At 43.6% G+C, this 14,332-nt stretch overlaps 1 protein-coding gene across 2 annotated transcripts in view; it reads right to left on the bottom strand.

The window, feature by feature from the left end:
- axl (AXL receptor tyrosine kinase) overlaps window positions 1-14,332 on the bottom strand; it is a 177,862-nt gene that overhangs the window by 124,606 nt on the left and 38,924 nt on the right. For both annotated transcript variants that reach the window (XM_073029426.1, XM_073029427.1), the window contains exons 2-3: window positions 4,525-4,720; window positions 1,337-1,437 (exon numbers count right to left, since the gene is read on the bottom strand). In XM_073029426.1, coding sequence (XP_072885527.1) covers window positions 1,337-1,437; window positions 4,525-4,720 — 297 coding nt within the window. The remainder of the gene's footprint in view (window positions 1-1,336; window positions 1,438-4,524; window positions 4,721-14,332) is intronic.

Here is a 14,332-nt window from a genome sequence, read left to right as displayed (position 1 = left end):
ATCATTAATGTATATGACAAACAACATTGGACCCAATACAGATCCCTGAGGCACACCACTAGTCACCGGCCTCCAACCTGACAAACAGTTATCCACCACTACTCTCTGGCATCTCCCATCCAGCTACTGTTGAATCCATTTTACTACTTCAATATTAATACCTAATGATTGAACCTTCCCAACTAACCTTCCGTGTGGAACCTTGTCAAAGGCCTTACTGAAGTCCATATAGACAACATCCACTGCTTTACCCTCGTCAACTTTCCTCGTAAACTCTTCAAAAAATTCAATAAGATTTGTCAAACATGACCTTCCACGCACAAATCCATGCTGACTATTCCTAATCAGACCCTGTCTATCCAGATAATTATATATACCATCTCTAAGAACACTTTCTATTAATTTGCCCACTACTGACATCAAACTGACAGGCCTATAATTGCTAGGTTTACTCTTAGAACCCTTTTTAAACAATGGAACCACATGAGCAATAAGCCAATCCTCCGGCACCATCCCCGTTTTTAATGACATTTGAAATATTTCTGTCAGAGCCCCTGCTATTTCTACACAAACTTCCTCAATGGATAGACATATGAGAATGGGAATGAGACGTGGAATTAAAATGTGTGGCCACTGGGAGATCCTGCTTTCTCTGGCGGACCGAGCGTAGGTGTTCAGCAAAACAGTCTCCGACGTTCCATTCCCATTCTGGTATGTCGATCCATGGCCTCCTCTACTGTCAAGATAAAGCCACACTCAGGTTGGAGGAACAACACCTTATATACCGGCTGGGTAGCCTCCAACCTGATGGCATGAACATTGATTACTCTAACTTCCATTAATACCCCTCCTACCATTCTAACCCCATCCCTGATATATTTCGTTTTTTTCTCCCCCTCCCTTTTTTTCTTTCTCTCTCTGCCCATCACTCTGCCCGTTCTCCATCTCCCTCTGGTGCTTCCCTCCCCCTTTCTTTCTCCCTAGGTCTCCCGTCCCATGATCCTTTCCCTTCTCCAGCTCTGTATCCCTTTTGTGATACACAAAAGGTGATTTCCCTCTGAATCACCTTTCCGGCTCTCAGCTCCACCCCACCCCCTCCGGTCTTCTCCTATCATTTCGCATTTTCCCCTCTCCCTCCTACTTTCAAATCTCTTACTATCTTTTCTTTCAGTTAGTCCTGAAGAAGGGTATCGGCCCGAAACGTCAACAGTGCTTCGCCCTATAGATGCTGCCTGGCCTGCTGCATTCCACCAGCATTTTGTGTGTGTTGATCAAAGTTTGGATTTGTTCCTGTACCGATCAGTATTCATCAAACCCACTTTCATTGCCAACGTACCTTCCGTGTCCAGCTGAGCTTCTTTGGAAACAATTTCTTTCCCTTTGACTGAAGTGACACAGCGGTAACTCCCAGCATCAGAGCGGTGAATGGAAGGAATACTGTGAATAAAAGGATATCAGAATTTGAGGACATGATTTCAGGTGCATGGAGATTTAAGAGATTAGCTTGATTTGCCACATGTACATTGAAACAAACAGTGAAATGTGTCATTTGCCTCGACAACCGATACACTCCTAGGATGTGCTGAGGACAGCCATGCTTCCGGCACCAACGTACTGTGTCCACAACTCACTCACCCTAACCAGTACGTCTTTGGAATGTGGGAGGAAACCAGAGCCCATGGTCATGGGGAGAATGTACAAACTCCTTACAGATAGTGGCAGGAATTGAACCCGGGTGGCTGGTACTGTAATGGTGTTACACTAAGCCATCATTCTGTGACCTTGCAGTAAGCTTCGTTTGTAATTCAGCATTGTATTAAGTGTGTTTCATTCCACAGATACTACCTGCCTTGCACAATTTCAAATTTTATTCCACCATCTGCAGTTTTTTATCTTTACACGTTTGGCAGCCGATAATGTACGTTCAAGGAGCTGACACTGCTGCAACACATTCCTTTTTCATTTTACAGTTGAAACATTAACTCTTCCTCTCTCCACAAATGTTGCCGGACCTGCTGAGAGATTCCAGAATTTGCTGTTTTATGATACAAGAATTTCTTTACTGTCATATTTCCCTTCGACACTACTTGCCAAGTGTTGGGTGACACAGGGGCATTAGATGAAACACACTCAAAGCATTATTGCTTTCCACGCTCGCACAAGGTTTGCTGTCAACACAGATTGACTTCCTTAGAGCAGAAGTTCCTCACAGCTCGTATTGGGCAGGAGGTACTGAAGTCCCACACCACCAGGTTCAAGAACAGTCACTTCCCTTCAATCACTCGGTTCTTGAACTAACTAGCAAACCCTGATCCCAGCACAGCAACACTTTGAGCACCTGGATTACTTTGATTTTTTTTTCTCTCTTATTCTGTTCTTTCTTGTCAAAGCTGTATTTAATTTATCTTTAATTTATGCTTTTCTTGTGAATTCTGCTTATATGTCTCTGTGATGCTGCTACAAGTAAGATTTTCATTATACCTGTGTGTCCATGCAATCACACACAAACTATGAACCTGATGATGACTTTGTGTCATCTGTGGCTCTCTGAATGATGCATTCAAACTCTGACCTCATACCTCTCCATTTAAAAGAAATACCTGTTGCCCACCTCTGGAGCTAAGTCGGCCTTTCTTGAAATTCTCTTCCGTTCCAATGAGATTCCTGGATTCCAGTGAGACACAGTCATAGGGAAATACAAGACAGAAAAAGCCCCTTCAGCCCACATTCCAATGATATTCCCGGATTCCAGTGAGACACAGTCAGAGAGAGATACAAGACAGAAAAAACCCCTTCAGCCTGTATTCCGATGATATTCCTAGATTCCAGTAAGACACCGTCAGAGAGAAAGTCAAGACAGAAAAAACCCTAGAGCCCACATTCCAATGAGAATCCTGGATTCAGTGAGACACCATCACAGAAAAATACAAGGCAGAAAAAAACCCCTTCAGCCCAAATTCCGATGAGATCCCGGACTCCACAGAGTCAGAGACAGATACAGCTTGGAAACAGCCCATCAAGTCTGCACTGTTCACTGACCACCTATTTACCTAATCCCATTTTTAATTCACCCCACATCCTTAGCAACTCCTTCCAGATTCTACTCAGCACCTATGCACCGGGGCAATTTACCGCAGTCGATTAACCTACTAACCCCCACATCTTTAGGATGTGGACAGAAATCAGGAGCACCGGGAGAAACCCACACATGCACGGGGAGAACATGCAAACTCCACACAGACAGCGCTCAAGGTCAGAATCGAACCCAGGTCTCTGTAGCTGTAAAGTTTCACTCTGACTGACATGTAAGCTTATGTTTAATTTATGTTGACTTAATTTATGTTCATGAAGTACCGTGCCACTGCTGCATCGCAGGAACATATAAACATTTGTCTGGACAGATATTGGACTGAAAGACCAGTGTAAACTTTTGCTGGTGGGCTCCCAGGGCCAATGCTAGGTGGGTTCCAGAGTCAGAATATCATGCAACAGGAATAACGAGGTCTTATTACCCCCTGGGTTCATGAGACCAGAGTCTGAGGCCTAGTGTTTCAGGTTCCAACATCGGAGCATCCAGTGTTTGAGCCTGGTGTTTAGTAATTAGTTGTTGCTGAGGACTGAGGCCTGAGAATTGGTTCAGAAGTCCGGGGCTGAGGCCTGTTGGCCGGATCTTTGCAAGTCTGTCGTGGTAGTCGAAGGCCCAATGTCTGCATGTCCAAGTCCATTGGAGACTGGGGGCTGAAGAATATGGCCTGATCTGGGGTTTAGCGGACTGTGTATATGCCTGGGGGAGTGCGGAATGGAGGTATGCAGCTCATTTTGCTGCTGTTGTTTTGTTGCTTGCTGTGTTCTATGTTGTTCTGTCATATGTTGACGCTGGAATATGCAGCAAAACATGGGCGCTGCCCCCTCAAGTGTGTTGATTATTAATGCAAATGACACATTTCACTGTATGTTTCAAAGTACACATGATAAATAAACTTGAATCTTAAATTTATACCCTCTGTGACCATAAAGGCTGATTTATAGTTCTGCGTATGGGCTACACCATAGCCTACGCCGTCGGCCTGATTTATACTTATGCATAGGCGTACGCCATAGCAAGCATGCGTTGGTGTGCGCCAAAACGTTAGTTGGTGGTGGCGTTTCTATGCCACTGTGTTGAGTTTCTTCATGAGAGATATGGACGTGGAAATGCATTTCAAACATTTTCGCATGTCGTCAGGTAGATTTGATGATTTGGTTCATCTATTTTGGATCAGTTACAGACATGGCGGAGAAGAAGCAACCGGAAATGCGGTGCTACCGAGTGGACCGATCACAGTTGTTGCGGTCTGCATTGCCACAATGCGCGAGTTACTTACTTTTTCGGGGAGGTGCACATCACCCTACGGCATAGGTACGGCGTAGGGTACGCGGTACCTATGGCGTAGATGCGATACAGAAGTATAAATCAGCCTTAAGCATGTGACAGCAATAACTTTGAAGGTGAACTGTTAAGCTGTCATGGTTACACTCACTTACCTCAGCTCACTGATGGCCAGCCACTCCAAGTCATTCAGAGGTACGAGCATTTGGTTGACATTGGCTACGTACGGAGCGCCATCCCGCTGCCAGTTTATTTCAGGGAGTTCGTCAGTCACCTTGATGGAACATCGCAGTTTCACCTGCTTCCCCTGGGAGGACACGGTGCTCTCTGGATCCTGCAGGAAACGCACTTCTGCAGAAAGGAGAATAATTGAGTGATGTTACATTCAGAGACTTCTTTGGAAAAGAAGGTGGTGAGTTCTTCTAAACTGGGTACCCCTGTATATTATCTGCAATTAACAATCTGCTGGAAGAACTCTACAGGTTAACCAGCATTTGTAGGAGGAAAATATGTTTTATTTCCCAAAAAAAAATCTTTATGCCTTATAAAATGTATACTCAGTGGCCACTTTATTAGGTACACTTAATCTGCTCATTCATGCAAATATCTAATCAGCTAATTATTTGCAGCAACTCAATGCATAAAAGCATGCAGGCATGGTCAAGAGGTTCAGTTGTTGTTCAACCCAAACATCAGAATGGGCAAGAAATGTGATCTAAGTGACTTTTGCCGTGAAATGATAATTGGTGCCAGTCGGGGTGGTTTAAGTATCTCAGAAACTGCTTATCTCCCCGCATTTCCTCGCACAACCGTCTCTAGCATTTACAGAGAATGGTGTGAAAAACAAAAAACATCCAGTGAGAGGCAGTTCTGCGGGTGAAATTGCCTTGTTAGGTTTAGAGGAGAATGACCAGACTGTTCAGGCTGACAGGAAGGTGACAGTAACTCAAACCACCACGCGTTACAACAGTGGTATGCAGAAGAGCATCTCTGAATGCACAACACATCGAACCTTGAAGTGAATGGGCTACAGAGCAGCAGACCACAAACACACACTCAGAGGCCACGTTATTAGGTGCAGGAGGTATGCAATAAGGTGGCCACAGAGCATACACAGAAAGAAAAATACTGGAGAAAACCTTTTACATTCCTAGTGCCATTTGGTCAATAGATTCAGTAGTGTTATCACAGCATCATTGCCACTCATGTGGCCCCTGGGATGACACACCCTTTCAATGTCTGAGGGACTCCCCCACTTGACTCAGCCACTCCATGCCCAGTAGTAGAAGGAGCCTAGACATCACCTTTGTACACCGCTGCACCATCCCTCAACATGTTCTCCTGTGCCAGTCAACAGCATACTTTATGGACATCTCGCAGTGCTGGAAGAACAACAAGCTTCAGAGCTGTTGGCAAATCAGGTCAAAACCCCTGCATTGGGACGGTGAGTGGAGAGGTGATAAAGATAGATCTGGTCCTCAGGTTGAGGTTCTAAACTGGAAAGAGGCCAAATTTGAAGAAATGAGAAAGGATCTAAAGAGCATGAATTGGGTCAGGTTGTTCTCTGGCAAGGATGTCGTTGGTAAGTGGGAGGCCTTCAAAGGAGAAATTTTGAGAGTGCAGAGTTTGTATGTTCCTGTCAGGATTAAAGGCAAAGTGAATAAGGATAAGAAACCTTGGTTCTCAGGGATATTGGATAAAGAAGAAGAGAGAGATGTATGACATGTATAGGAAACAGGGAGCAAATAAGGTACTTGAGTATAAAAAGAGCAAAAAAGTACTTAAGAAAGACATCAAGAGGGCTAGAAGAAGACATGAGGTAGCTTTGGCAGTCAAGGTGAAGGATAATCCAAAGAGCTTCTACAGGTATATTAAAAGCAAAATAGTAAGGGATAAAATTGATCCTCTTGAAGATCAGAGTGGTCGGCTATGTATGGAACCAAAAGAAATCTTAAATGGGTTTTTTTGCGTCTGTATTTACTAAGGAAACTGGCATGGAGTCAATGGAAATAAGGCAAACAAGTAATGAGGTCATGGAAGCTATACAGATTGAAGAGGAGGAGGTGCTTGCTATCTTGAGGAAAATCAGAGTAGATAAATCCCCAGTACATGACAGGGTATTCCCTTGGACCTTGAAGGAGACTGGATTTGAAATTGCAGGGGCCCTGGCAGATATATTTAAAATGTCGGTATCTACGGGTGAGGTGCCAGAGGACTGGAGGATAGCTCATGTTGTTACGTTGTTTAAAAAAGGCTCTAAAAGTAATCCGGGAAATTATAGGCTGGTAAGTTTGATGTCAGTAGTAGGCAAATTATTGGACGGAGTACTAAGAGATAGGATCTACAAATATTTAGATAGACAGGAACTTATTAGGGAGAGTCAACATGGTTTTGTGCGTGGTAGGTCATGTTTAACAAATCTATTAGATTTTTTCAAGGAGGTTACAAGGAAAGTGGATGAAGGGAAGGCAGTGGATGTTGTCTACATGGACTTCAGTAAGGCCTTTGACAAGGTCCCACATGGGAGGTTAGTTAGGAAGATTCAGTCGCTAGGTATACATGGTGAGGTAGTAAATTGGATTAAACATTGGCTCAATGGGAGAAGTCAGAGAGTGGTAGTGGAGGATTGCTTATCTGAGTGGAGGCCTGTGACTAGTTGTGTGCCACCGGGATCAGTGCTAAGTCCATTGTTATTTGTCATCTATATTAATGACCTGGATGATAATGTGGTAAATTGGATCAGCAAATTTGCTGATGATACAAAGATTGGAGGTGTAGTGGATAGTGTGGAAAGTTTTCAAAGCTTGCAGAGGGATTTGGACCAGCTGGAAAAATGGGCTGAAAAATGGCAGATGGAGTTTAATACAGACAAGTGTGAGATACTTTACTTTATTGTCACCAAACAATTGATACTAGAGAGTACAATCATCACAGCGATATTTGTTTCAGCGCTTCACGCTCCCTGAAGTACAAATCGAATATAATAAAAATTTAAATTATAAATCATAATTAGAAAAATAGAAAAGGGAAAATCAGGTAGTGCAAGTCAGATCCAGATATTTGGAAGGTATGGCCCAGATCTGGGTCAGGATCCATTCAGCAGTCTTATCACAGTTGGAAAGAAGCTGTTCCCAAATCTGGCTGTACGAGTCTTCATGCTCCTGGACCTTCTCCGGGAGGGAAGTGGGACAAAAAGTGTGTTGGCTGGGTGGGTCTTGTCCTTGATTATTATGGCAGCACTGCTCTGACAGCGTGTGATGTAAAGTGAGTCCAAGGATGGAAGATTGGTTTGTGTGATGTGCTGGTATTGCACTTTGGAAGGAAAAACCAAGGTAGAATATACAAGGTAAATGGTAGGGCACTGAGGAGTGCAGTAGAACAGAGGGATCTAGGAATACAGATAAAAAAATTCCCTAAAAGTGGTGTCACAGGTAGACAGGGTAGTAAAGAGAGGTTTTGATACATTGGCCTTTATAAATCGAAGTATTGAGTATAAGAGTTGGAATGTAATGGTGAGGTTGTATAAGACATTGGTGAAGCTGAATTTGGAGTACTGTGTGCAGTTTTAGTCACTGAATTACAGGAAGGATATTAATAAGGTTGAAAGAGTGCAGAGAAGGTTTACAAGGATGTTGCCGGGACTTGAGAAACTGAGTTACAGAGAAAGGTTGAATAGGTTAGGACTTTATTCCCTGGAGCGTAGAAGAATGAGAGGAGATTTGACAGAGGTATATAAAATTATGATGGGTATAGATAGAGTGAATGCAAGCAGGCTTTTTCCACTGAGACTAGGGGAGAAAAAAAACCAGAGGACATGGGTTAAAGGTGAAGGGGGAAAAGCTTAAAGGGAACCTTGTGGGGGCTTCTTCACACAGAGAGTGGTCGGAGTGTGGAATGAGCTGCCAGATGAAGTGGTAAATGTGGGCTCACTTTTAACATTTAAGAAAAACTTGGACAGGTACATGGATGAGAGGTGTATGGAGGGATATGGGCCAGGTGCAGGTTAGTGGGAATAGGCAGAAAAATGGTCCAGCACAGTTAAGAAGGGCCAAAGGACCTGTTTCTGTGCTGTAATGTTCTATGGTTCTATGGCCAGGATATAGAGAGGGGAGAGGGAGTAGCAAGAAACAATTCCAAGGTGACAAGGCGTCCAAGATGAGATGCAGGTAGCCACAGATAGGGGATGGGGCAGGTGTGGAGATGGGAGAAAGCAGTAGGTAAATGATAAGGGGAGGGATGGAGAGAGAAGTGAAGAGAGAGAGGGGAGAGAGACAAAGGACATGGGGAGAGAGACAGACAGAAAGAGAGAAAGATGGAGAGAGGGAGAGAGAGGGGAGAGAGACAAAGGACATGGGGAGAGACAGACAGAGAGAGTTAGAGAGAGGCAGAGTGGAAGAGACAGACAGAGAGAGGGGGAGGAGGGGAGAAACAGAGACAGATAGACAGACAGAGAGAGAGGGAGGGGAGGGGGGAGAAATAGTCAGAGAGAGATAGAGACAGACAGAAAATAGAACATAAGATAGTATTCATTCACCCTTCATGTTAATGAATTCTTCAAAAAATAAACTGATTTAGTTTGGTTAGACATTTAATCCTCTCAAATTCTGACTCTTATCAACTTATACTCACCCACACTTTCCTGATGATAGCAACCAACTATTTCCCACAATACTGATAAATTTTCAGATTAATCATTAACTACCGTAGATGTCGGATTATAAGCCGCTACTTTTTTCCCATGCTTTGAACAGCATTGAACACTGCGGCTTTTAATACGGTGCGGCTAATAAATGGGTTTTTTTCATGCCGCCAAAACATTTTACCTCGTAACAGTAGACCAATAAAATTGATGAGTAGTTCACAGAGGTCCAATGAAATTGTACGATAAATCAAGCGCACTTCACAAATTATTGTAAATCAGCCATTTGTACTCACCCTCATCAACATGGAAAACACTCGAAGAAAAGCATATGATGCAGCTTTTAAGTTAAAGGCAATCAATCTGGCGGTTGAAGAAGGAAATCGAGCTGCTGCGCGTAATCTTGGCATACATGAATCGATGGTGAGAAGGTGGAGACGCCAGCGCGAAGAACTGAATCAATGCAAAAAGACGACAAAAGCTTTCAGAGGTAATCACAGCAGATGGCCCGAACTTGAAAACTTTCTTGAAGACTGGGTTAACACACAGAGAGCAGGCGGCCGCGGTGTTTTCACCGTGCAGATCAGACTGAAGGCTAAAGCAATCGCCACCAAAATGAAAATCGAAGATTTTAGAGGTGGGCCATCGTGGTGTTTTAGATTTATGAGACGAAAAGGCCTGTCCATCAGGGTACGCACGACTCTCTGTCAGCAGCTCCCTCCCGACCATGAGGAAAAACTTGCTAACTTCCGCACATTCACTCAAACAAAGATAGCGGAGAATTCCATCGGGCCAGATGAAATCATAAATATGGATGAAGTACCTTTGACGTTTGACCTGCCTCTCACTCGGACTGTTAATAAAAAAGGTGACTCGTCCATCATACGGAAAACAAGTGGCCATGAGAGAACGCATTTTACTTGTGTTCTGAGCTGCACAGCATCCGGACTAAAGCTTCCACCGATGGTGATTTTTAAGCGGCTGACAATGCCAAAGGAAAAATTCCCAAAAGAAATCGTGGTGAAAGTCAATAAGAAAGGTTGGATGATGGAGAGTCTAATGAAGGATTGGCTCAGAGAGTGCTACGCCAAGCGACCGGGGGGATTTTTTCACATAAAAAAAGCGTTGCTCGTTATGGACAGCATGAGGGCTCATATAACAGATTCAGTGAAAGCTGCCATCAAGAGTACAAACTCAATTCCAGCTGTGATTCCTGGGGGCACCACGAAGTATTTGCAGCCACTGGACATCAGCGTGAACCGGGCATTTAAAGTGGCACTACGCATTGAGTGGGAGACTTGGATGACGAGCGGCGAGAAATCCTTTACCAAAACAGGCCACATGCGAAGAGCATCTTTAACTCAAGTCTGCCAGTGGATCCTAAATGCTTGGAGCCATGTCACAACATCCACCATCACCAACGGGTTTCGAAAGGCTGGACTGCTGCGTGATGAAGAGGATCGCGTGCGCTCAAGTGAGAGCGACAACGAAGAGACTGAAGTGAGTGATGAGATCCTGAGGTTGTTCAATTCGGACACTGAAGAAGAGGACTTGATGGTTTTAGTGCGCAGGAGGAAGATGAAGAAGGCGATCAATAACTTTTCCTGGTAGGCTGCAGTATATATATTTTTTTTAACCAGTCGTTAGGAGATGTTGGAATGTTGTTCATGCACTGTTCAGTAAAAAAGTATACCCAACGTAATTTGTGTGTTACCGATAGGTATGTATTTTAAAAGTAGCCGTGTTACAGGCACGGTTCGAAAAAAAGCATTTGCAATATGTATTTGTTTATGTTACCATACGGATTTAATTAAAAGTTTAAAAAATCCTCACGTGTGTTAGGATTAATTTGGGACTGCCGCTTCAGGTCAGGAGTGGCTCACGTGATATTAGACAGCAGTACAAGGGAGGGAGGGAGCGAAACTGAGGATTCCGCTGCACCGAAACTGCTAGCGATTCAGTAAACAAAAAAACAGGAAAACTCGTGAGTGAATGGTATCGGGCCAATAAGGACACAAGTGTCCGATGTTACCAAATAGGTATAACAAAGTTTAGCCTTGCCAAATATGTGTAGCGAGGGTTTGGTTTGGGGGAAAAAGGGGTATAAATAAGAGCAGAATGTAAGGGGAAGGCAGAACGCGTTCTGCAATAAAGCCACGCTGCACTATAATCCGGTGTTGGTTGTCTCTCTTCCAAAATGAACACAGGGCAGAATTTGAAGCCCAACACGTGTAATATCTTTCTGTGTAAATATCTCATATTACAACGTGGGACACCTGCGGCCGAAAATCCGGTGCGGCCGGAAATCCGGTGCGGCCTAAAATCCGGTGCGGCCTGTACAATTAAAAAATTGATTTTATTTCTAAAATTAGAGCCAGCGGCTTTTAATCAGGTGCGCTCTGTAGTCCGGAATCTACGGTAGTCTCCCCCTGTCTCCCTGGTTAAATGAAGGAGAAAAGATTAAAACTTCTCAATTCTATGCTGCAGTTCCTGACAGGAACATTATAGCAAATATCCATTAATTGCTTTTAATACCACACGAGTAAATCCGCAGATCCTGAGGAGTTTGTCTTCCTTAAATCCTAGTATGTTTCTGCAAGACTGACTTTAGACATGATCATCAATGTGTACTTAGTTTCCCAGTGCAGCTACATTTTGCCAATTATAATGTTGGTCTTTCCTTGCATTTATCTAAACATTATTTATAGCCTAATTACACAGGAACCTGAAATATTTGCCTTAAAGATCTTAAACTGTTCCAAATATTTTTCCATCTCATGACTAAAATCAAATTCGATCGGATCTGTGTTCCTGAGATATTACCTACCCCTCCCAACTGTTGGTTAGTTATTCACCACTAGATTTGTTTCCTCATTGGTTGGAGAAAAAGTAAAAACACAAGACATTCTCCAAATATTGGAGATCCAGAGCAACACACACAAAGTACTAGAGGAACTCAATAAGGCCAGGCGGCATCTATGGAAATGAATAAACAGTTAACGTTTCGGGCTGAGACACTTCGGCAGGACTCAGTCACGTTTGCTAACTGTCCAGTCATATCAGCACATATATATCATACTGCCAAAATTTACTTTAGTAGAACAGATTAAAACCCATATAAATGGACATTAAAACTATCTACAGACACTCGAAACCTTACATAAAAACAGAAAATTGCTGGAAATACTCAGCAGGTCACACAGCATCTATAGAAGAAACAGAGATGAAGTTTATTTTGTCAGAATGGTGGTGGGAGGGGGGGGGGACTTCTCTTGCCTGGCTTTGCAACCTAAACTGCTTCTCAAAGTAGACAGTCAGAAAATGTTCTCCATGACAGAGTCAAAAACTAGTTTTAGGGTAAGGGCCATAGTTTAAGAAGGGACATGAGGAAGACCTTTCTCACTTAGTAGGTGGTTGCAATCTAGAACACACCGCATGAGGAGATGGTGAAGGCAGAGATTCTCACATTGTTTAAACTGTATCTAGACAAGAGTGAACAGTCAACACACAAGACTACAGACTTGTAAATCAGATCAGTGTGGTTGGGTAAATGATGTCCAGTATGGGCACAGCAGGCTAAGGGGCCAGTTTCTGTTCTACTATGGCACTGTTAAAATCGCTCTTATTTTTGCCGTTTGTGTTTGGATCCCACCCACCCCCAAGTTCCTCTACTCTCAACTTCCCCACTACATTGCAACAGCCAGCTGTAAAAAGATGTCCCACTACAGACTTATATCCTGTGCGAATTCCACTTTCACTGCCTGCTACCTCTTTCAGAAATCCTCATTTTCCATACTTTTTTTTACATAATTCATCAATATAGCTTATCCTTTTTTCCTGACCTTCCTAAAGATCCCTAACTGAGATCCCAAACAGAGCTACTGTTTTATCTACTTAATCATTGTCTTAGGATCCAGGAAAGACCAGCATTAATTACCAATCCCTAATTGGCCTTGAGACGGTGAAGGGTCACGCTCGTGATCCGCTGTGATCTGTGCACTGAATATGCAACCATAGAGATATTGGGGGCGGGGGGGGGTGACAGGATTTAGATCCAGTAACAAGAAGGAACAATGATACAATGTAATGCTGAAGCTTTATAAGGCATTGGTCAGACCACATTTGGAGCAGTTTTGGGCCTCTTATCTAACAAAACATAGAAGCATAGAAAATATAGAAAAACTACAGCACAATACAGGCCCTTCAGCCCACAATGCTGTGTGCCAAACATGTCTTTACTTTAGAAATTACCTAGGGTTACTCATAGCCCTCTATTTTACTAAATTCCTTGTACCTATCCAGGAGTCTCTTAAAAGACCCTACCGTATCCGCCTCCACCACCAACACCAGCAGCCCATTCCATGCACTCACCACTCTCTGTGTAAAAAACTTACCAATGAAATCTCCTCCATACCTCCTTCCAAGCACCTTAAAACTGTGCTCTCTCATGCTAACCATTTCAGCCCTGGGAAAAAGCCTCTGACTATCCACACAATCAATGCATCTCATCATCTTATACACCTCTATCAGGTCACCTCTCATCCTCCGTCGCTCCAAGGAGAAAAGGCCAAGTTCACTCAACCTATTCTCACAAGGCATGCTCCCTAGCCCAGGCAATATCCTTGTAAATCTCCTCTGCAGCCTTTCTACAGTTTCCACATCCTTCCTGTAGTGAGGTGACCAGAACTGAGCACAGTACTCCGAGTGGGGTCTGACTGGGGTCCTATATAGCTGTAAGTAAGGATGTGCTGGCATAGGAGAGGGTTCAAAGGGGGGTGGAGGGGGAGTTATACCAGAATGATCCTGAGAATGAAAGGGTTAAAGCATGAGGAGCATTGGGGGGCTGCTTATGTACTCACTGGAGTTTTGAAAAATGAGGGGGGTGTCATTGAAACCTATTGAATATTGGAAGGCTTTGATAGAGTGGATGTAGAGCAACCAGGACTAGAGGACACAACCTCAGAATAGAAAGATATTGCTTTAAAACAGAAATGAGGAGGAATTCTTTAGACAGAGAGTGGTGAATCTGTGGAAATCATTGCCGTGGATGACTGAAAAGACCAAGTCATAGGGTATGTTAAAAGCAGTGATTAATTAGTACGGACATCAAAGGTTACTGGGAGAAGGCAGGAGAATGGGGTTAAGAGGGATAATAAATTAGCCATGATGGAATGACAGAACAGACTCGTCAGCAAATGGCCTCATTCTGCTGCTTTGTTTCAGAGGCACTTGGATGAATAGATAGAGACGTGGGAATTGGAGTGAGGCACTTGGACAGGTAGATGGAGACATGGAGATTGGGGGAAGCACCTGGATAGGTAGAT

This window comes from Hemitrygon akajei, chromosome 25 (assembly GCF_048418815.1).
Source record: "Hemitrygon akajei chromosome 25, sHemAka1.3, whole genome shotgun sequence".
NCBI classification, from domain to species: Eukaryota; Metazoa; Chordata; class Chondrichthyes; order Myliobatiformes; family Dasyatidae; genus Hemitrygon; species Hemitrygon akajei.
This window is presented reverse-complemented; position numbering and strand designations above follow the sequence as displayed.